The sequence below is a fragment of the Pipistrellus kuhlii genome, unplaced genomic scaffold (genome assembly GCF_014108245.1).
Source record: "Pipistrellus kuhlii isolate mPipKuh1 unplaced genomic scaffold, mPipKuh1.p scaffold_m20_p_2, whole genome shotgun sequence".
Classification (NCBI taxonomy): Eukaryota; Metazoa; Chordata; class Mammalia; order Chiroptera; family Vespertilionidae; genus Pipistrellus; species Pipistrellus kuhlii.
Genome location: NW_023425515.1, coordinates 50,582,761 through 50,605,155, shown reverse-complemented (window position 1 = coordinate 50,605,155; position 22,395 = coordinate 50,582,761). Strand labels below are relative to the sequence as shown.

The 22,395-nt window shown below is 52.5% G+C and overlaps 1 protein-coding gene across 1 annotated transcript in view; it reads left to right on the top strand.

Moving 5' to 3' along the window:
- The window catches only part of PDIA5 (protein disulfide isomerase family A member 5), an 89,262-nt gene that overhangs the window by 51,562 nt on the left and 15,305 nt on the right, over positions 1 to 22,395 (top strand). Inside the window, exons 9-13 of the mRNA XM_036445629.2 lie at positions 4,945 to 5,036; positions 5,129 to 5,200; positions 11,984 to 12,120; positions 21,097 to 21,167; positions 21,723 to 21,883. Of these exons, the coding sequence (XP_036301522.1) occupies positions 4,945 to 5,036; positions 5,129 to 5,200; positions 11,984 to 12,120; positions 21,097 to 21,167; positions 21,723 to 21,883 (533 nt within the window). The remainder of the gene's footprint in view (positions 1 to 4,944; positions 5,037 to 5,128; positions 5,201 to 11,983; positions 12,121 to 21,096; positions 21,168 to 21,722; positions 21,884 to 22,395) is intronic.

Sequence of the window (22,395 nt, the reverse complement as noted above, 5' to 3'; positions counted from 1 at the left end):
CATCTACCTGTCAACCCCAGTGGCCTCTCCCGCACGCCCACAGAGTTTGTCCCCGCCACACACGGCCGGGTCTGCCCTTCTTTTGTTCTGCATCCCTTTGCTCACCAGTTGACACTCATTATGATTTTTCTCACTGAAATGTGAGCTTCTTGAGCTCAGGGGCTCTGTTTGATTCGTGTCTGCTTCAGGCGCACAGAGCTCAGAGCCAAGTTCATTAGTAGGTACCCAGTGCTGATAAACAGGTGAATGGGTGAGTGGTTTGCTATTCCTGATAAGCTCTTACTTACATGAAAGTAATGCTCCCCTTTTTAACGGAATTCAGAGCATCCGTTACTAAGAACAAGGACAAAGTGGGAAGGATGTTCCTGGCACCCAGGCCTGCCCCCTTGGCCCTGGGTTCACACCAGGCTCTTTTACAAGGGCAGCCCTCAGGTCACTTCTGCTAGGGTGCTTGGGGTCCGGTCAAGAAACAGAAAATGTGAGTCTTCCAGTTCCCTAGACCACGTTACAGGAAAGGCAGTGAGGTTGTCCAGGTACCAAGATTGGCCAGCTGTCAGTTACCTCGACCTAAGGCATCCATGTCATGTGAACTCAGCCATTTCCTTGCATCTCTCTTTTCTTGTTTGAGGTTTATCTTGTTTTGTTTTCCCCTTAGTTTCTGCTTTCCTTTGAGAAGTTCTCACCCTTTCGCAGCTCCCTCAAGGGGGAGGGTGCTGGTCACCATGGACACCACCCCCTGTAGGAGGGAGCTGGAAGCCCCAGCACTTGGTGCAGCCACAGCTCCTCAGAAACGGGGTGATGAGAGGCGTGGATTCCTTTCTGTCCTCACACACAGGGGAGATGGGCTGACAGTCCCCAGAAATCAAAAGCTCGCTCCCTCACCATTGCTGAAACCCAGCTGGGTTAACGCCTTCTGTCTCCCTTTCATCTTTGTCATCTTTGAGCCCTTTTTGGCCGTGTCTATGGCAGGGGTCATAAATCTGCCTCTCCTACAGATGTCTTGGGAGGTATCCAACCTGATGATATCATTAAGGCGGAAGCCAAGCCAGGTCAGGGATGTGCAGCCTTTGCCATTTTCCAGACTGAGGTCTGCCTCTTTTGTGCTGTCACCGACGTCTGGTGAATCATCGCTGTCTGCCCCATCTACTGCTAATTGACATCCTCGTTAGCAGGGGAAGCTGCTCCCTGATCAGAGCCACCAACAGAATGAGCCTGTCCCCGTCTGCCTTCTTTTCCCAGCCTTGCCAGATCCACATCTACACTGTCTCTTGTTAACCTTGGCCACGATGGACCCTCTGGGTGCGAACACTGTGAAACGGGTCGGTCGTGGTGACAGATTTGTGCAAATCAGATTCTCACTAACCATCGGGGAGATCTTGGCAAAGGGCCTTGGAGCCTCCACTTCCCCATCTGTAAAATGGGGAGATCAGGGTAAGCCTGCCTACCTCATTGGAGGGTGGAGACAGGTCTGGCACCTACAGACACTTTATAGATACAGATGATTGACCCCCCCCCCGCTGCTCCATGCTTGCTGTTCCACTAGACGGGGGTGCTCCCTCGGTGCTGCTTTCCGCCCTCTTATTTATTTATTTATTTATTTATTTATTTATTTATTTATTTGTAGCACGCTGGAGCAAGGGCCTGGCGCTGCGCTTTCCTTATCTCATTACGGCCTCTCCCTCAGTGAGCTTATCTACCTCCGTAGCTTCAACATAATGTAGCTCTAAGCAGCCCAAGTCCCTAAACTCTGGTGCCAGACTGCCTGGTTGACATCTTGGACCGGATTTTCCTCCCTGTGCTCCAGATGCAGGATGTCCAAAATAAAATTCTGTATCTTCCCACCTGGCAGACTGCCCGCGTCTCCTCACGGCCCTCCTGAGTACCCCAGGTTCCTCTGCCAACGTGCCAGGGCATCGTCACACATCTCCCCCTCACGGCCTCCCTCCCGCCTCTCTCTGCCCCCATTCCGGGTCAGGCCCCAGTTCACTCACACAGGGCTGTCGCCAAAACAAAGACCGTTGACTTGTCTCCCTGATCTATGGTTTTCTCGGGCAGCTCAACCTCTCTACTTAAAGAATGCAGCCGGGAAGCCCGCCGTAGCTCTCCAGCACCTCCTGAATAAAGTCTGGTTTCCTAGGCGTACAAGTCTTCCAGTGACCTCAGCAAACTCATCCAGCCTTCATCATGCCCTTCTATGTCCTGCAGCTCATCAATTGATGGGTTCCTAGGGCCGAATCTTGTTTTGTTTAGCCGCCTCTTTATCTTCCGGAATGTCTGTGGAAATCTGACCCTCTTGTGGGCTCTAGTTCACATGTCACTGCCTTATGGAGCTTCCGTGATCCTGTCACAACGTGGGCTAAACATGAGGAAGAGCATCTGGTGCCAACAGGATGGCCCCAGGCACTCATGGCTCAGTGCCAGGCGCCGTGGCCCCAGCTTCTCCTTAGGGTGAGACCAGTTTTGCCTCATTCAACTTCGCAACCTCCTACGAAGTTGTTTAAAAAATATGTATCTTTTTAACTAAGAAATGTCCCCAAAGTGGTCTAGAAGTGCTACAGGAATTCAGGGAATTTGTAGTTCATTATAAGCAGAAGTGGTTTGGAAAAGCTGCCGGGGAAGTTGAGATTTGATTTGCCTTGAGGATGAATGAGTCTCCGGTGGGAGTCGAGAGATGGCGAGTGAGCACCTTAAGCCAAGGGATTGGAAGACGCAAAACGGGGGCACCGTGTGTGTTCTGCAAATGAGACCAGAATTGCAGAGCCTCTTGGCAGTACTGCTGAGAAGACCTAACATACAGTGTGTTCTGGGTGTTGTAGATCCTTGTACTATTTCATTTAATCTTCACAGCATCCACAGGAGGTGACCGCAGGTGAGGAAACTGAGGCACAGAGACAACCGTGTTATTCAAGGAACTGCATCTACTATGTGGGGAACTGGGATTCAAACCCAGCCTCCTGACCCTGAGCCCTCCTCCTCGCCCCTGTGGTTCACTGCTTGTCTGCGAGGTGCCTTAGACCAGCGGTTGCCAACCTTTCGGACCTCGTGGACCATCAGTGGTTCTTGGACCACCGGTTGGCAACTGCTGCCTTAGACAGAACTCAGTCCAACTTCCTCCCTGTGCAAAAATCTCAACCTGTCCCATTCCTGGGAGAAGAAAAAGTCTAGACCCTAGCAGGTGTGCAGGGAAGGGTTTTGTAAGAGAGAACTCAGACATGAGGTGGGAGTGTGTGTCTTTGAGTGTGAACTTAGACGTTAGCCGGTACTCAATGGGATGGAAAGGTTTTGTGCACGGGAGTGATGTAATGGAAGAGGAGGATATGGAAGATTAATCTTATGGTGAATGTGCACTGACACTAGGGAGATGAATCAGACATAAAAAGGAAAGAACTTTAAAGTAGACAATTATTCCTGGAAAAGGTTGCTGAATCAGTCTGGCGAAATGAGCAGCGTGGCTTCTCAAGGGTCCCAGGGCTTCGAGTAAGTTCTGTTTCAGGCTTATTTTTCCTGTTGTTTTTTTTTTTTTGCAGCATCCCAAAACGGGCTGGGGGGGGGGGGGGGTGTAACCCCAGTGGTTTAGCAAGCATTTATTGTGTGCCCACTGTTTGCCAGGCGTTGTGCGAGGTACCCAAAACAGTAAGAAAGGCTAGTTCCGATGCCTCTAGGAATGGAGACGTCAGAGGCACAGGTGGCTGCCGCACTGGGAGAATTTGGCAGGAAATGAAGAACTTGATTATTGAGCACAAATGTTGTGCTAAAATCTCGGGTGTGGATCATCTCATTCAGCTCTCCTAAAAGCCCTGTGTTAGTCTGATCGCCCGCATCTTCCAGACCTCACTCAGCAACAGCTAGTGACTGGCCCAAAGTCACACGACTCGGACGTTGAGGCAGTCTCCTGAATGAAGTTCATTGTCCAATGAAATAGCTGCTTACCTTTTTCTCTTCCCATGCTTCCTTACATATTATTCAGCAGAAGCCAGCTTCCTGGGCTTCCTCTTGCTCCTCCGTAACTGCCACTGGCTTTCTCGGACTTCCTTTCCCGTGTCCTCTCCGCCGCCTGCTCTCTGAAACAGCCTTCCTGCGTCTGGCCCCTCCATCTCCATTCTCTCATGGGGAACAGCCCCTCCATCTCCATTCTCTCATGGGGAACAGATCCCGAGTCCTCCTTCTGGGCACCTGATCCCGCCCTGGAGAAAGAAGTTTCTGTTTTAGGAAAGATGTTTTAGGGGACCCTGCTCGGGGTCGTTCTGAGAGCAGCCCTGTCGTCAATAGCAGCCACTGAAGCTCTTTCCCAGGCAGGGGTGCTGGCTATGTGGGCCCCGGCCACCAGAGCATGTTCAGCCTTCGGAGATGGTGGTCAGGCCAGGCGGTGGGTGATGGTCCCAGACAGGAGGAGGAAGTTGGGGAGGCCTGGCAGGGTCTGGAGAGAGAAGAGGTAGGCAGGCGGTCATCCTGAGAACCACACGGATGTTGCACAGGAAGCCAAGGCGGACGGGCCATGAGGGATCCAGGAAGGTGTCTGCGGATATGGTGGCGTGGCTGCCTGGTGACCCCACCATTTGGGAGTAGAGTTGACACGGGTGAAGAAGAGGCCTAATCTGTCCTTGGTGGCCGGGGTCCCCTTCCAGGACTTATTATAGTAGCAAGGCCAGGTTTCTTCCTCAAACCCCAGAGCCTTGTCTCCGCTCTGGGATGTTCTTGAAAGACATCTGTGTGAAGGGCAGCACTGGGGCCCAGGCGCCTCTCCCAGAGCGCTCGGCCGTCATTCCCAGCCGGCCCCGCTCGCCCTGCTCCCTGCTGCCCAGGGCTGCACCTCTGTTTCAGGGCCTGTGTCCTATTCATTAGGTCCCCATCGCTTTTGGTGGGGCAGCCAGACAGGAGGCACATGGACAAGGTGAGGTGTCTGCTGGGCAGAGGGTGGACAGGTGGTTCTCTCTTCAATCCGAGGTGCTGGCCGGGATGAACGTCTACCCCTCGGAGTTTGAAAACATCAAGGAGGAGTACAACGTGCAGGGCTACCCCACCATCTGCTACTTCGAGTGAGTGCCCTCCCTCCCTGCGGGTGCCCGCCGCCTCCCCCGCGACATCTGCATCCCCGGTCGAGCCCACGTTGTCTCCCCACGTTTCACAGGAAAGGACGGTTTCTGTTCCAGTATGAGAACTACGGGTCCACCGCCGAGGACATTGTGGAGTGGCTGAAGAAGTAAGTTGGGCATCTGCCTGCAGGCGGGGGGCGGGGGAGCTGGTGCCCTGAGGGAGGGGCATCCGCCAGGCCCCAGGGTGGTCCCTGGTCCTAGGGCTCTGGCTGCGGTTTGAGGACGAGGGCGAGGAAAGAGGAGGGCCTGTCCCACTGCCCACACCGCTGTTTCTGAGTCGCATCTACGTGGGAGGATGGGGAGGCTCTGAGTTTAGGATGCAGGGGTTGGGAGGGTGTGGTGTGATTTTGGCTGTGATGATCGCATTTCAGATAGTTTTTTTTTTTTTTCCTTATACGATCGGTCTCGTGGATAGACATGTTTCTCACCAGGTGCCAGGTTTGAGACCTGTCACTGTAGGTCTCTCTGAAAATAGAATTGTCATCGGTGTGCTTATTTCAAACATAGCACCGTATCAGGTGCTGTGCAGCTACTAGACGTGTTCTGATGCCGCAGGCGAGCAGAGCGCTTGGCTGTTCTTCACCCTGCGCTCCCCACAGACACTGCTTCTTCGCAGCCTCGTGGTCCCCGTTTGGCAATGTGATTAGGCCCTTAATACCCCATAGCACCCCCTCACCCGAAGGCCCCTCGTGCTCAGCGTTGACTTTGGCGTGATGGCTGGGCCCTGGCTGTGCGGGGATGGGGAGCGGGGATGGGGCCACCTCTCCCGGAAGCCTCCCAGGCAGGCCCCGCTGAGCGCTCACCTGCTTGCTTCCTGCTTGGCCCAGTTTGCACTTACCAGTCACAACCGCTGTGTGGTCAGTTTTGCATAATCCCAGCTGACATTGTGGGGGCTCCACTTTGTGGCTGACACTGTTCTAAGCACTTTAGGTGCATTCTCTTCTAGTCCTCAGAACAGCCCTGAGGGGGAAATATGGCTATTACCCTTGTAAGGACGAGGTAACGGAGCACAGTGATCAAGTAGCTTGTCCTACCGTCTGCAGCTGACACGCTACAGGGCCAGGGCCCCCCAGCCGCAGTTCCCACCGTCACCGCCATCTGGTAGCAGCTCCCACTTCGGGAATTCTGGTCAGCCCCTCCCTCGTGGCCAGCCTGGTGGACATTTGTTGACATCATTACCTGAGGGGCCCAGGCTTAAAGAATCGTCTCCAAAATGTGGAGGTGGAAAACGTGTGCTTTCAGAAAGGGAGAAGAGGGTGAATGTTATATCAAAGAAAAAACTCCACAAGAAACATAAACTGTATTCAATTCTAAAAGCTGAAACCCTCAGTCCTCTGCCGGTGCCCAGGGGCCCGGGAGATGAAACACAACGATAGCATCGTGTTTATGCAGGGTCTATGATTTCTTGGAGTGTTTCCTATCTCTCTCCCCATCTGTCCCCTCGTTTCCAGCCCCTGCCCAAGAGGGCAGCTGCCCGTGACACATGTTCATTGTCTCAGCCTGGGCCTTCGCCGCCCTCGTCTTCCTTTTCCACTCGATAACGGCCGTGTCCGCTCCTGCAGCCAGGAGCTCCGCGTTGGGAGGTTTCAGCAGACAACAGTCTCATTTGTCACCAGAGCACAGAAATCTGCCTGCTTCCTTTTTCCTTGTTTCTGAGGCCGCTCTAACCTTTTCTGGTTTCAGCATAGGCTCATGTCTTTTTGAAAGGATAGGTTTGGTTTTAAAAAAACAAACATATTGAGAATTGCTAACCATAGGCAAGGGAAGCCTATCAGTGGCATTTCTTTTTTTTTTTTTTTTTTCTTAATATATTTTATTGATTTTTTACAGAGAGGAAGAGAGAGGGATAGAGAGTTAGAAACATCGATGAGAGAGAAACATCGATCAGCTGCCTCTTGCACATCCCCTATTGGGGATGTGCCCGCAACCAAGGTACATGCCCTTGACCGGAATCGAACCTGGGACCTTTCAGTCCGCAGACCGACGCTCTATCCACTGAGCCAAACCGGTATCGTTATCTGTGGCGTTTCTGAGGCAGATTATTATCTCCTCCTGTGGCCTGCCTCTCTGTCCCCACTACCCCTGCTGTCTGCACACGCCCGCCCAGCTCCTCACCTATCTGGGCTCCAGCCTGAACCTCAGGGCTGCCTCCAGGTCTGTGTCATGGGTGGGTGCCTCCCTACTTCCCACTGCTCCACCACCCCTCCCTCTCCTCACCCGCCTTGTTAGCAGCGCCGGCTCACCCTGGGGTCTCCAGGTTGGTGGGATAATTCCAGGCAGGTAGCATCTGGGTCTCCCTGGCAACCCATCCAGAGATGCCCAGCCACCTGGTCACTGAGTCCAGGGACACACACAGCCCACTCCCCCAGCACGGTGGACAAGGAGACGGCCTCCGGAAAGACCCCGATGAGCTGCCTCAACTCACACCCGGCAAGAACTAGCAATGCCACTGTGCTGCCCAACTGGGTTACTTGTTTAAAACTCTTTTAAAATTAGATTTTAAGGCTATTGAAGTGAGATATGTTGTTTTATTTTATTTATTTATTTATTTTTTAATATATTTTATTGATTTTGTACAGAGAGGAAGGGAGAGAGATAGAGAGCCAGAAACATCGATGAGAGAGAGTCATCGACCAGCTGCCTCCTGCACACCCCCCACCGGGGACGCGCCCGCAACAAGATACATGCCCTTGACCGGAATCGAACCTGGGACCTTTCAGTCCCCAAGCCGACACTCTATCCATTGAGCCAAACCGGTCTCGGCAAGATATGTTGTTTTAGAAAGACTTAAAAATATAGTTAAACAACAAAAAGATAACCCCTCTTCTCTTCCCACACACACGCTTCCCAAAGATAATGGGATGTGTTCTGATATTTTGGTGAATTTCCTTCTAGATTCTCCTCCCCTCCAACACACACACATATACCCAGCTCTGAGTGCCGGTAGTTTAAGTCTTGGCCAGGTTTCCCCCAAATCCTGGTGGGTGGCCGTGGCCCACCTCTCCTGCTTTCCTGCCCTTCTTCCCTGGGCCTCTCCATTGCTCTCGGCGATGGCAGCCCAGGGTGGGAGGGTGAGGGTGGGTCCAGCCTGGCTAATTCTCTGGGTGACTTTCAGAAGCTCAGGGAGAAGAGTGCAGATCCTGCTCTCCGACGAGTGACGCTGGTGGGTGGGCACAGTGTGAGGCTGGGCGGGGAGTCCTGTGTCCAGTGTCCCAGGGCCGGTGGGTAGATGCATTGGCAATGGCAGCTGGGCCCTCGGGGCTCCTGACAGCTTGTTTCTCAGGCCCCGCTGCAGACTTCGTGCCCCAGCCTGGGCTCGGAGAGTACGCAGAAGTGGCAATCCATTCGGCCAAGCCGCCCATTTCTGCCTGTTTATTTTTACACTCAGCAGAGCGAGCTGAAAACAAGCACAGAGTTTTCTTGTGAGGCTCAGACTTGCATCTCCTCTTCCATGGCTCGGGCACTTGCCTCAGGCAAGGATCTGTGAGAACCGCCCGGGACCTCAGACTCAGGATGGGAAGGCAGTGTCAACGTCAGTGAGTCTGACCCAGCACTGCCCTTTAGTGTTCGATCACCTCTAGGATCAGTGCAGTGAGCTCAGCTCCACAAACACCCCGGGGAGAGGGCTGTGGCTCATTTTGAGGCTGTCCATTCCTGTTTGAAGGATTCTTACGATTTAGGTTATGAGTGTCTAGGAACACTTGAGTCGTACTTTGTTTTATAAGTACCGCGCGCTAACCGATTGCGCCACTGAAGCCCCGTACTTTGTTAATTTACAAAGTGCTGTCTCACATCCATTTTCTGTCCAGATATACCTGAGGAGTAGATAAAGAAAGTCCCACATATATACTGTCTTGTAGATATATATGTGTATATATATATATATATATATATGTGTGTGTGTGTGTGTGTGTGTGTATAATTGATTTCAGAGAGGAAGGGAGAGGGGGAGAGAGAGAGAATCGTTGATCAGCTGCCTCCTGCACTCCCCCTCCTGGGAATTGAGCCCAGAAACCCCTGCATGTGCCCTGACCAGGAATCAAACCATGACCTCCTGGTTCATGGGTCAACACTCAACCACTGAGCCACACCGGCCGGGCTGTCTTTTGTTTTAAGTCAAGTTGGTTGCTTGAGCCCGTAGAGCTGGAGTGGAGGAAACAGAACTCAAGCCAAGGTCCTCTGACCCCCAATCAGCTCCCTTTCCCGCTTATCTATTGTGGATAGAAGGTTCGGTCTTCTGGTGAGCTGCCGTTCTTTCTCTGGGGCTTCTGTTTGTTGCTGTTGGTTCTTCTTTTCGGGGCCATGAAAAATAAATCTTAATTTCTTTTCCTGATGCAGTCGGAAATATTCAAAGGTAGTTGTTGTGTTCCCCAGGTCTCCTCCATTAACCATTTTTCTCTCGTTCTATCATTCATTTAAAAAGCATTTGCTGGAAATCTGCTGTGTGTTAGGTGCAGGGGCACAGAGACACTAAGAGGGAACCCCAGTCTCCAAGGAGAGAGACAGTAAAAAGCGTAATTCAGGAATAGTGTTTGGCCTCAGACTTGTACTCAATTCCCCTCTTCCCAGTAAGTCTCACCACTGTGCCCAACTCTGCCGTCCTCTCCAGAGAGTAAGCTTCCCGCTGTCTGCGGGGTGGGAGCGGGGAGAGGGCTGTGCACCTGGCTGCTAGAGCAGGGGCAGGATAGGGCCTGGCCGCGCAAGCTTTCAGCTGCCTCCTGCTTTCAGCCCGGGCAACAGCCCCAGCCCCGCTTCTCGGGGGGGGGGGGGGGGGGGGGGGGGGGGGGGGGGGGTCCGCTGGAGTTTTGCCTTGCACGTCGGTGTGGTTCCTGCCCCCTCCCCATCCTGTACCCTCTGCACCACCATCAGGATTCTGCCCTCAGTTTGGCTAAGTCCTTTTCTAACTTCTAAAACAGCACTGACCTTTTTTCTCTCTTCAATGGTTGCCTTCTTCTCCTGTGGGTTCATCCTTACAAACAACAGCAACAACAAGCTGTACTGTTACGTTAGTGATTAGGGAGTGTATTCTCTGCCATGTTTAACTAGAAGTTTCTCGGGCGTTTGCAGGTGCTTCTGCTGCTAAGCCATGGCTTCTGCATTCAGTGTGTACGCTTTGCCGGATTTTAATCATTTTAATATCCATTCCATTCATATAATTAATTTTTAAAAGATACTTAAAAATTATACACCGAAAAGTCTTGCTTCCACTTGTTTCCTTGCTCTTACCCCTGAGAGGTAGCAACTTAGATTCGTTTCTTTATGCAGACACGGGCAAGTGTGAAAAAGTATTTATTAAACCTCTCCCACATTTGTTAGCACATGACAGCCTGGTCCGTGTGTCCCGGCAGTCTGCCAACGACAGTGGAGCAGCCGCCTGGTCCTTTGCCCTGTTCGGCCCTCTGTCTGGTGGACAGACTGCAGGCTGCCTACCCATCTTACCAATGGCACTGGGCCATTTTCGGTCTTTGCTATGACGAGTCACCTGCGACAAATACCTTTGCATACACATGATTTTACTGTGTGCTAGTGTATTGTAAAGATAAATTCTCGTGGGGGGCTTGGAGGGGTTGGTATTTTGATTCCAGGCATAGGAATTTGGGTTTCTTTGTGTTGGTCTGAGACCGTTGTATGGCTGGTGACATTTCGAAGCTTGATTTTGCCACCAGCCCCACGGGCTGTGGGACGAACAAGGGCTGAGAGTGGTTTGCCATCTCCCTGCCGCTTGCTCCCCATTGCAGGGACGGGATGACTGAGGATGCCAGCGGGGCCTAGTCAGAAGCACCAGGAGGGCTTCTGAGGGCAGGGGATGGGGGTGGGGTGAGGGAAGGGGTTGATTAACGTCACACCCAGGCCCTACTGTGGGGTAGGAGTGGTGGATTCCGTTTTGGCCACCGATTGCTCTCATAAATCCTCAGCCCTGGCTGCTGGAACTTTTCACGTCTACCATCAGCTCTGAGAAGCAGGGAACAATGGTTGTCTTTTCACATTTGTCATCCTAATGGTTTTTTTCAAAGCGGCAATTAAGGTGCTTGTGGCAGCAAAGCACCAGGGAGCTCGGTCACCAGCCACGGAGGGCACCTGAGGGCCTCCCGCTCAGACAGCGGAACGCTGGCCGTGTAGACACCAGCACGCCGTTACCCCGGGCGGAAGCAGGCGCCACAGAGGCTGGGGGCTCCCGAGGTTTTGCAGGCAGCGACGGTGGAGCTGGCATTTGGACTCACCCCACGCGACTCTTTCTGCGCCAGCTCTGCGTCGGGGAGAATGAGATAACCCGGGCCTGGTCTCTAGGAAGGCTTTGTGATGTTCCCCAGATGCTGCCATACTTAGGGTCCCCCCAGTCCAGTTCGCTTGGCCCCCGCCTCTTCCTCTCCATTAGCTCCTCCCACACCGGTCACCCATGCAGCAGCCTCCCTTTCCCTTCCCGGCCTCTCTCTTTCCCCCTCTCCCCCATGGGCCCCCCCTCCCCTGTGGTCTTCCCTCTCCCGTTCCCTGCCTGCGGGGCACTGCTAAACACAACAGCAAGCTTTCCAAGGGCCACTCTGCTGTGCTATTGGTGCTCGCCAGTTTGCTGGACGTTTGAAGGAGAAGCTCACCAACCTCCAGATTCCTGGGGGGCAGGGACATTTCCTGATCTGCCCAGAGAGCTATCGCTGCACCCCGCTATCTGTGCTGGGACATGAGCTAAGCACTTCCACGAGGCTTTGAGGGGACAGTGGAGGTGGGCAGGGCCAGGCCGCTCACCCCTCTGCTCCGCCAGCAGGGGGGTGCCTGGTGAGCCCCGCAGCCAGCCTGGCCCAGCCAGGGGGGCCTCTGCGCCAGGGGCTGCATCTTGCTCGGGCTGCTCAGGCTCCAGGGCGTGCTCTGAGCTCTGCCTGTTTTTGGTCTTCCAGTCCGCAGCCGCCACAGCCCCAGGTCCCCGAGACTCCCTGGGCAGATGAGGGCGGCTCCGTTTATCACCTGACCGATGAAGACTTTGACCAGTTTCTGAAGGAGCACTCCTCTGTCCTCGTCATGTTCCACGCCCCATGTGAGTGGAGCCTGGCTCCTCCCCACCACCTCCCCCCCCCGCCCCCTCAGCATAGGAGGCGCTGCTCCGGGATGCGAAGCCACTGAGCGCCCGCTTGTCCGATGCCTCCTCGGTGCCAGGGGTTCTCTGGTGCCAGGCGAGGTCCCTGCCTCCACGGGGCACGCAGCCCGCCCTGCATCCCCCAAGTCCCAGTCAGGCTGCAACGTGCCCCTCAGCTCCACCCGGCAGACCTGAGCCACTTCCTCCAAGTCCGCGTGACTCAGGAAATGCAAGAGGATTTCCCAGAATTGGAGGAATTAGGACGGGAAGGGCCATTAGATATTGCCTAGAACAGTAATCACCCCTCCTCTTACAGGTGGGGAAACCAAGGCCCCAAGAGGGCGGCTGTTTGTTGCCCAGCAACTGGGAGGGCACAGCGAGGCCAGGGCTGGAGCCTCAGAACTCCCCTCGTCCCCCACCCCCCAGCATCTAGAATGCCTTCCTTCTGCTTCCCTGGGCCGGTCACAGCCTGAGGCAGCCACCGTAGATCAAGGGAGGACATTGCCCCTGCCCCTGACCCAAGTCACTCCTGAGCATAGACTAGAGCACATGTGCCAAACACAAGGCCCGCGGGCCAAATCCGTCCCGCCAGGCCTTGCAATGTGGCCCGCACCGCGCTGTCATCACTGCACTCCGCTGCGTTTCCATCACAATGACAGTTTATGACTGTTCAGTAAACCATTCGCCCCGCGATTTAGGCTGGATTTTAGATTTTGGCCCCTTCTCTGATTGAGTTCGACACCCCTAGACTAGAGTAAGGGCTTAGCAAACGAGGAGATGAGCAAACGAAGTTGTAAAACGTGTTTGCAATATGGCCGGAAGGCCTATAGCTCGGGATTTCCCTAGGCCAGTGCCCTCCCCCGTTCCCATGAAGCATGGAGGTTGGCTGTAATTCATTGCCGAGAGGGAGAAGGCTGCTCTTGGAAAAGGAGCGAGGATGGGTGAGAGCAGGGGGTGACGGCCTGGGGCACGGAGCTCCTGGGAGCAGTCCTGGGGGAGGGCGGCCCATCCCGGTGGGTGAAGAAGGTCGGTCGTTGGCACCCTAGGACCCAGGGTGTATAAGTAGGTGGTGGGTGCTCTTCTTTTCTAGCTTCTCGCCAGTTCTTTGGCCCAGTGATAGCGAAGAAGGGAATGAGGAAAATGAAGCAAAACAATACCTGCCAATCAGTGTCACAATTGTCAGGCCCATATTCGGTGACAATAAGTGATTTTCGTCTTCATTATAGGGATCCTCAGGATAAGAGTGCGCTTCATTCTGTGGGATAAAGTGGCTTCCTGCAGGGTCATCTCTTTCTGTCTTATTCACGGCGTGGGTAATGCTCACCCCATTTTACAGATGTGGAGACTGACGCACAAAGAAGGGACACGTCGTTCCCCGCTCTGTTAGTCCCGCACTGCTGACCCCTGATCTGCCCTCCCCTCCCCCTGAAGCGTTGCATGGGTGTGGTTATGTGGGAATTTTTCATACATGGGTTACTACTGGGGATGTCCCCGACTCCTTTTTTCTTTCTTTCTTTTTTTTTTAATATATTTTTATTGATTTTTTACAGAGAGGAAGGGAGAGAGATAGAGAGCTAGAAACGTCGATGAGAGAGAAACATCGACCAGCTGCCTCTTGCACACCCCCTACTGGGATGTGCCCGCAACCAAGGTACATGCCCTTGACCAGAATCGAACCCGGGACCTTTCAGTCCGCAGATCGACGCTCTACCACTGAGCCAAACCCATTTTGGCTCCTTTTTCTTATGTGTCAAATTTTTAAGAGAATCTAAAGGAAAAGTATTCCCTTTGGCCCTTTTCCTTCTTGATTTCTAAAAAAAAAAAAAAAAAAAAAAATGACACGTGCAAAAAAAAAAACACACCACCACCCAAAAAAACTGTGTTTCAAAAAGTCTCTTGATTAAGGGCCTTAGGAGCAGGTCACCCTACTACAGCGTGTTCCTGTAGTTCAGGCGTCTTCAAACTACTGCCCGCGGGCCACATGCGGCCCGCAGAGGAGTCTGATCCGGCCCACCAGGTTTTTTGGGCAGTGAGCGCAGCCGAGGTGTTACAGTAGGAATTAGTAGTTCATATAGTCCGGCCCTCCAGCTCTCTGAGGGACCGTGATCTGGCCCCCACTTTAAAAAGTTTGAGGACGCCTGCTAGTTGGAGGCCAGAGCTGAAACCCTCCTGCCTACATCCCTCTCCCTGCAGGAAAGCCAGAAGCAAGCTGGCTGCTTTCAGTCCCCTGGGAATTTCTGATCTGCGTCAGGTTTGGACGCTGGTTTGTGGTTTATGATCACAGCGTGAAGAGTAGGTGTCCCTTTCATGAGTCCTGAAAATTATCCAAAAATATGTACCAGATCCATTAGAAGCACTTTCTTTTTAACAACCCTGGTTGCAAACTAGATCTGTTTTGACTTTTGTGTTTTGAGTCATAGGTTGTGATAGGGATTCATTGTAGTAGCTGATGCTTATAGGGTCTTGGGGCCAGGAGCCTGACTGTAGGGCCCCTCCCTGCCCCTCCCCCTTGTTATGCATTCTCTTCCCTCCCTGAACCAAAAGGAAGTCACTCATTGCCCCTGCCCCTGCCCCTGCCCCAAGTCACCCACGGGCACAGAATAGAGTAGGGGCTTAATGAATGAGAAAAGGAACAAATGAAGTTGTTCTGGAGCTAAATTAGATATCAGAGAGTGAGAACCGGAAACCAGATGGCAGCTTTTGTTTTCCCCATTCGTCATTACTAATGAACATTACAACTAATATGCTGCTGAGGGGCTGTGATTTCAAACTGAGCAAATGGAGCTGTCAGAGGCCTCTCTTGGTGGCTGTCTGACAGTTGGGGACCCTGCATTCCCCGATGAGGTGTCTGTCAGTGCCTGACTCTGGTGTGTGCGCATGGGGGGTGGGGAGAGACCCAGGCGGGGCAGAGTAGAGGGGCTGGCAGCGTGAGAGGGCTCAGGGCTAAAACAGGAGGTAAAGCTTCTTAACGAAACATCAGATGGGAGTGGCTCTGCATCAGATAATCTCTCTGCACAGCCTGCAGTCTGGGTTGAGATGGAGTACGTGAGGTGTAGAGAGAACACGGAGCCCAGGAGGTGAACTGGAGCAAAGAGCTCCCAGTGGCCTCGCTGTGTATCATGCCAGCTGCTCCAGTGATCAGGGATCTGTTTTGGGGTGTCTGAGGAACCCAGAGAAAAGAACAAATGCCAGGAGGCCAGAGATTGGCAGTGCTGTCCCAGGTGTAGAAAAGGTGAATTCTGGAAATCACAACATGGCAGGTGTCAACCCCAGGCCAGAGAGGGGAGGGCTTAGAAACAGGCCATTTTGGAGAAACAAGGTAGGCTCTGCCGACACAGAAGACCTTAGTGTCTAAAAGGATTGTCCTTGGTTTGTTTCTTGGGATAGGCTTATAGGGGGGAGAGTTTGCACATCCTTTTTTGCACCAAGATTTTAAAGGATCCCAACGGACTAAAATAATGGGGCTGAAACCAAAAAGCTGTATTAATTTTTACGGCGTTTTTTTTGCTAATTAAAAAAGAGTGCATGCATGTGTCACCAAGGGTTAGCGTAGGAAAGTACAGGAAGAAAATGGACATTGCTCCTGACAGGAACTTCAGGAAGAGCCGTGCATGGACTCTCTCTGCTGGGCTGTTTCTATGGAGAGTGAGTACCCCAGTTTATTCCTTCCTGCTCCAGCTTTGAGACAGGTCTTCCTCTTCCTCCTGACCTGTGCCTTCCCCAGGCGGGTGCTCCCCGCACCTGTGGATCCAGGGCAAGTCACCGCTTCTCTGCCTGGAGCCCGTGTGTGCCCGCCGAGCTGCCCTCCTGAGTTCTTGGCAGGACAGGCACGGTCATGGCTGTTGTAATGATCAAACATTCCACTGGCCCCTGTTTCTTCAACCTCCTAGATCTCCTGTCCCTTACTCCCCCTCAGCCTCTCCCTCACCTCCTCGCCTGCCTTCTGCTCTCCCCCAGCTGCCGTGGTGGAAACCCCACAGATTCTTCTGCAGCCTCGTATCTGACATCTGAGTTGTCACTCAGCGAAGGAGCACAGGCTGGGCCACAGTGCCGGGCCCTCCACAGTTCGCTCCAGTCCTGCCCAGGTCACGGGGGGAGCAGGGAAACTGAAACTGAACGTGGGTTTTCCCCGTGAACCCTGCAGCCAGGCCTCCAGGGAGGATAGTCTGAGTGGGCAGTGGGCTCCGAGAGGGGCCTGTGCACCAGGAGGCCTGAGCCTGGTCCCCAGTCTTGGGAGGCCTCTCCACTGCTCAGCACTTCCTCCTCTGTCATCCATCTCAGTGGAGACTGCAGCCCCAGGCCCAGCTCTCCCATCCCGCAGAGGACAGGTGTGTGGAGGGGGCGTGGCAGCAGGACATTAACTGCCCTCCTGGGCGCCTGTCATTCCTTTCTGCAGCTTCCAGAGGGAGAATTCAGATTATATGCTGTCACTCATCTGTTCTTGTCCCCATCTGTTTTACCGCAATAACCTCCACCTGCTCCTCCCTCTCCCTGGAACTCCAGCCCTGCCTTAGGCCGGGGAAGGGTTCCATGCTGTAAGAACACGGCCTGAATGAGGGTCCCATGTGTAGGGATGGTAAAACGGACAAAGTGAGAGTTCCCAGGGAGGGTGTCGCTGGGGAGTGGCTTGTCTCCTTTGTGGGTGCTGAAGGGCAGGCAGGAAATCCGAGAAAGAAGCTGCTGGGGAACCAGAGACACCCCCTTTGCCGCCCCCTCCCCAGAACCCTGGGGGCCAGCCAGCAGCTCTGCCCTGGTCCTCCCCCTTTCCTTGGCAACAGCCCCCGTGAGATGTTCTCATTGTCACAACCCACCACCAGCAGGTGTGTGCTGTGCCCGCCCGGCCTGCCCTCCGGGAGCTGGCAGTCCATTGGACAGCAGGTCCCTGTCCGAATCCAGACTTTGTTTTTTCATTTCAATCTTATTCTCAAAGTAATACGTGATCTTCGTAGAAAATCTAAGAAGCATAGAGAAATATAAATGATTAAGGTAAAAAAAAAAAAATTAAAAAACACCTGTAATCCCATGATTCAGAGGAAACTGCATTTCTCTTTTTGGCATCATTCTCTCTGGCTTCTTCTTTTAGTTTTAACTTTTATTTATTAGATTTACATACAGTTAAATTGACTTCTCTGGCACGTGTAGGGTTTTGTATAACTATCATGCCATAAAATCCTTCGTGCAGTCACTTTCATTTTTTTAATTGCACAAACGGTTTAAGCATAATATTAATGGAATTTGCATTATTGGCAGTGCAGGGTTTACGGGATACATACGAACATGGTGCTCCCCACCCTGTCTTCCTTCCGGGGCTGAGTGCTGTGAACAGTTGCTCTATCCTTCTTCTGTGCTTCTACCTAAAAAGCAGGTCTTATTTTTAATGTAAATAGGATCATTCCCTGTCCATTTTTCTGTGACTTGCTTTTTGGGTTTTTTTTGTTTGTTTTGTTTTTTTTCACTCACCAGTAGGTCTCGAAGATGTTTTCATGTAACCGTAGATGTTGGCATATAAATCTATCTCAATCCATGTAACCACTGAATAGCGTTTTACAACTTGGAGATGCCGTAAATTGCAAACTATTCCCCTGATGGTAGACGGTTGTCTCCAGTCTTGCACTGTTCAAACATGGCCATGAACAAGTGTAAACATATGTATTTGGGAATATGACTAAATATTTATGACTGATTCTTGAAATTTGTAACATTGCTGAGCCATGGGGTACGTGTGCCTGAGCTTTGTTAGATCCTGCCACCTCGCCCTCCAGAAAGGTGTCAGGCACCTGACGGTGTGTGACAGAGCCTGTGTCTTTGCCAGCCTGGGTGCTGTCAGTTTTTTCCAGCCCTGCCAGCCTGGGCCAAAGGGCCACTTACCCACAGCTCCCTGGACTCCAGGGACATTGGGCATCTTTTCTTGTGATTATCAGCTTTCCTTATCTCTCCTGTGAGCCACCTGTTCATACCCTTTGCCTATTTTTCTACGGGGTAGTTGGTTTGTTTTTCTTTTTGACCTAGAACTCTGTGGTTATGGATATTAATCTTTATTTGTTACCCATGTAACAGGTGTTCTCTGTTAGTCTGTTGCTTGCTTTAACGTTCTTTAGGGCGTGCCTTTCGTTGTACAAAAAGCTCTCTGTTTTTAGTAGTTAAATAATAGCGAGAAATTTTTTTTTTTTTTGAGCGCTTACTATATGAACCAGGCATTGTCCTAAGCACTTTCCACATAGTAACTCATTTCACCTTCATAACAAAACCTGAGACTGTGTCAAGAGTAACCCATTTTACCGGTTAGGAAGGGGAGGCACCGAAAGGTTGAGGAGCTCGCCAGAGACCACACAGCCAAAAAAGGGAGGCCAAGGTTACAAACCCTGGCAGCCCCAGGGGCCACAGCCTCCACATGGAGCCTCCCGTAAGCCTGCCCTTTCCCATCCGGCCCTGCGATTCCTGGGTTGCCTGGGAAATCTACCCCTAAGATACAAAATATAGTGCATTGTATTCTGTTACAATATTTTCGCTTTTATATTTTGTTCTTTAATTCATCTGGATTTTTCATTTGCTTGTTGGGCCAGGTGGAAAGAAGGGATTTCATTTTACCTCTTTAAGTCCCTTTTCCTGTGCATATCTTTTTTTCTTAACATTATCTTATATGTATTTTCTTAATGTTATTTAAAAATGCTGTTTTGTACATGCTTTTGAGGTCACATACTATTCCATTGTATAATAGCACCATAAATTACTTACCCAGCGGCATTAGGTTGAAGGTTGGAGTTGTTTACCGTATTTCCCCATTGTAAATCATGCTGCACGGAGCATTTTCGCCATAAATATTTGTCCACATGTCAGATTATTTCCTTAGGATAGAGGCCTGGAAAAAAATATTTAAGCGCATGTTATCTATATTTTGCACTAACATAAAGGAGGGGGAAAAACCTAAGTCTTCCTTTGCACAGGAAGAGGGCTCTGTGACGGATGGAAGCATCCATCCATGTGGGGGCTGCCCCGGAGTGTCTGTGAGTGTGCAAAAGTCAGTGTATACGACTTTTTGGTGTGTATACAGCTGGAAGCCTGGAAAAAGCTCTCAGGTGTCTGGCTGCAGGGGGCGAAGGGGAGGAGGGAACAACATTCACGGTGTTAAGACATCCATGTTTCTGCTCACATAGGTAGCAGGAATGGGAATAGGAACATCCAGGCTCCTCTAGAATCTCAGGTCCCAGGGCGCTTCCCAAATTAATCCAGGAAAGGCTCCATGATGATAAAATCCTAAGTGTAATTGAAGGGAATGGAGGCCAGAGGCGTCTGAAGGCTTGGTCTTGATGTGAGGCCAAGGCTCCCACAGTCAGAGAAGAGTATGATTGAGGAGCTGATGCGTAGCCTTGGTGCCAGGCCGTGAAAATCAGCGTAAGTGCACTTACACAGATGATAAAAACCCAACAAGGAGTTTGGTGATAAAACTTAATGGCCTATCAAATCACAATCAGGACACTAAAGCGCAGCGGGCCGGAGTGTAGCCCCCCCCCCCCCCGCCCCCCTTGGCCTCTCCTGCCGCCAGGATGCCCTGAAGGCCAGGCCCAGGAAGCTGGCACTGGGGTCCAGGCCAACACCACCCATGACCCACAGCGTGGCTTTCCAGAACAGGCAGGTGCCAGCCAGCCCTTTCTCCTCCTCGGGGCCTGGCCAGTCTCCTCTTCATAAACTGTCTACGGAAGTTTATTGCTTAGCCTCAGTGTTTTGTTCAGGGAGCAGAGGGAATGAATGCTAGAAGCAAAAGTCAATGCTAGGGTTTATGTGGGCAGGTATGTAAGTATTTCTGTAAGAAAACATTTAAGTGCATGTTATCTATATTTTGCACTAACATAATATAGTGCAAAATATTATGGGACACTGTAGAACAACATCCCTGGGTGTTGGAGATTTCCGGAGATGCTTTTTAGACGTGGTAAGAGCAGGGGATGTTATCAATGGTGCTGAGGAGCGGAGGTACCTGCGCAGTAAACTGCCTTGGTGGCCAGTTATACTAAGTCGAGGAGGTTAGTAAAACCAGCAACTATTTGGGCACACAAGGCAGGACTTGCCCCCAAAAGAATTTAGTCCAGTGAAATCCTGTTACCACAGGTGCAGACCTGAACAAGCTAGCCATGAGGTTAATTCATTCACAAAGTGTGTGGAACACCGTCCTTAATAGCAGGCATGTGGTGGTGAGCTGGACAGACAGGTAGGCCTGTCCGGTCAGGGGGGACGGACAGGGAACAAATAAGGCAGTTACTCCAGCTGCTTTGAGTCCAGTTGAGAAAATAAATAGGGCATTGGAAGAGATTATGATGGAGTGAGGCCTTTTTGGGTTATGTGTCCAGGGAATTTCTCTGTAGACGGGAAATGCGCACTGAAGCGTGACTGCAATAAAGGAGTGAGGCACTCGGAGACCTGGGGGAAGGCCGTGTTCCCCGCACGCGCGTGACGAGCCCTGAGGTGAAGTGAGCTCGGTGGGAGGACAGAAAGGGGGCCACGGCCGCCGAGCGGAGCACAGGAGGGGGTTGAGATTGGAGGGGCCAGATGGTGTGGGCTTGTGGCCCGGATTTTGGATTTTAATGTGCCTGCCATGGGAAAGGTTTAACCAGGGGGATTTTTTTTAATCTGATTTGGTAGGTTTTACAAAGAGGCCCTGGCTGCTCCTAAAATACCCGAAGACAATAAGGCAGTCCAGAATTCAACGCCCTAGAAATATGTGGATGGGAAGCATTTTGTGAATAGAAGAGAAATAGGTGGTTCGTTGGGGCTGAGTCTTCCCCAGTGGGTTTGGCACGATCTCTTTGTCCTCGTTCTTCTCTCCTCCCCGGCGCCCTGGGCGCGGGGCCGAGCCGTCCCGCAGAGGGGGCGGCGGCGGGGGACATCACCGGAGCCTCCCTGCCATGGGAATGGTTTCTCTCGATTGTTCCCCCCTTACAGGGTGTGGACACTGTAAGAAAATGAAGCCAGAGTTTGAGAGTGCGGCGGAAGTCCTCCACGGAGAAGCGGACGTAAGCATCCTTCCCCTCCCCTCCCCGCCACATTCTTGTCTGAAGCGTCCGTGACATGAATCATTGCAATGGCTTTCCCCTGCCAGCTCTGCTAGCAGCTCTCCCGGCCCCTGGAGCGCTGTGGTACTTCCGCCTTTCCGAGTCAGATGGGTGGGGCCCTCCCGGGGAAGGCGGGGTGCAGAGAGGCTTGGGGTCACATTTCCAAGCTCGTCCAGGTAGCCTCTGTCAGGCCATGGCCTTGAGGAGAAGCCCCGGGGTCCCCCCCCCCCAATTTTCTCTGGGAGACTGGCTGTTGGGAACAGCCACAGTCTGTCTCCCCAGCCTGCTTGGTGGGCAGATCGAAAAGCTTCATCTCAGCCCATATTGAGAAATGATGAGCATGCCTGTGTTTGGTCATTCCCTGGGATACATGGGAATTCCCAGGGGCCAGCCACCCCACAGTGAGGTCCCGGCAGGCCCGGGGGCAGGGAGCTGGGGGCCGCCGTCTGGGCCCCTCTGCTCTGCCAGCACCGTGTCTGAGGCTGTCGTGCATGGTTGGCCTCTCCCCCGTCCCAGAGCTCTGGTGTCCTTGCAGCTGTCGATGCCACTGTGAACAAGGCCCTGGCAGAAAGATTCCACATCGCCGAGTTCCCCACACTGAAGTACTTTAAGAACGGAGAGAAATACGCAGTGCCCGCGCTCAGGACGAAGAAGAATTTTATTGAGTGGATTCGAAAGTAAGTTTGATGGTCTCGATAGTCCATCTTGACTCCTGGCTGCCGGCCACCGGAGACAGCCTTGAGGAGGAGAATTAAGCCTTAGCAGCTACTGCCTTTGGCTCAGGGCCACGGAGCCAAGACCAGTTTGACTTCCCCAAGCCTAAAGCCACGTCTGTTGTGCTCACCCCGGGTCCTCACCCAGGAGGCCGCTGGCAGCCTTTCTGGATGCAGGAAGCCTTGTGCTTCTCCTTTTAGAGCCCCCGGCCCCCCTTCCCAAGGTCGTGGCCCCAGGCGTCATCATCTGCACTCTGTTCCGTCCCCCGTGAATGGATGAAGGAAACACGCGGCTCTTTGAATCGAGAGCTGGACCCCCTTGCACCCAGGTTCGCCGGTGGCTCACGGGGCCTCCTCGGTGTCCACCGTGCAGCCCGGGGCATCCTGGGGCTGAGAGTAAGATTTCAGAGAGCAAGTCGTTTGTTTTCTCACCATTATGGAGACCAGAAGTTCAGGACCAGATGTCTCCAGGGTTA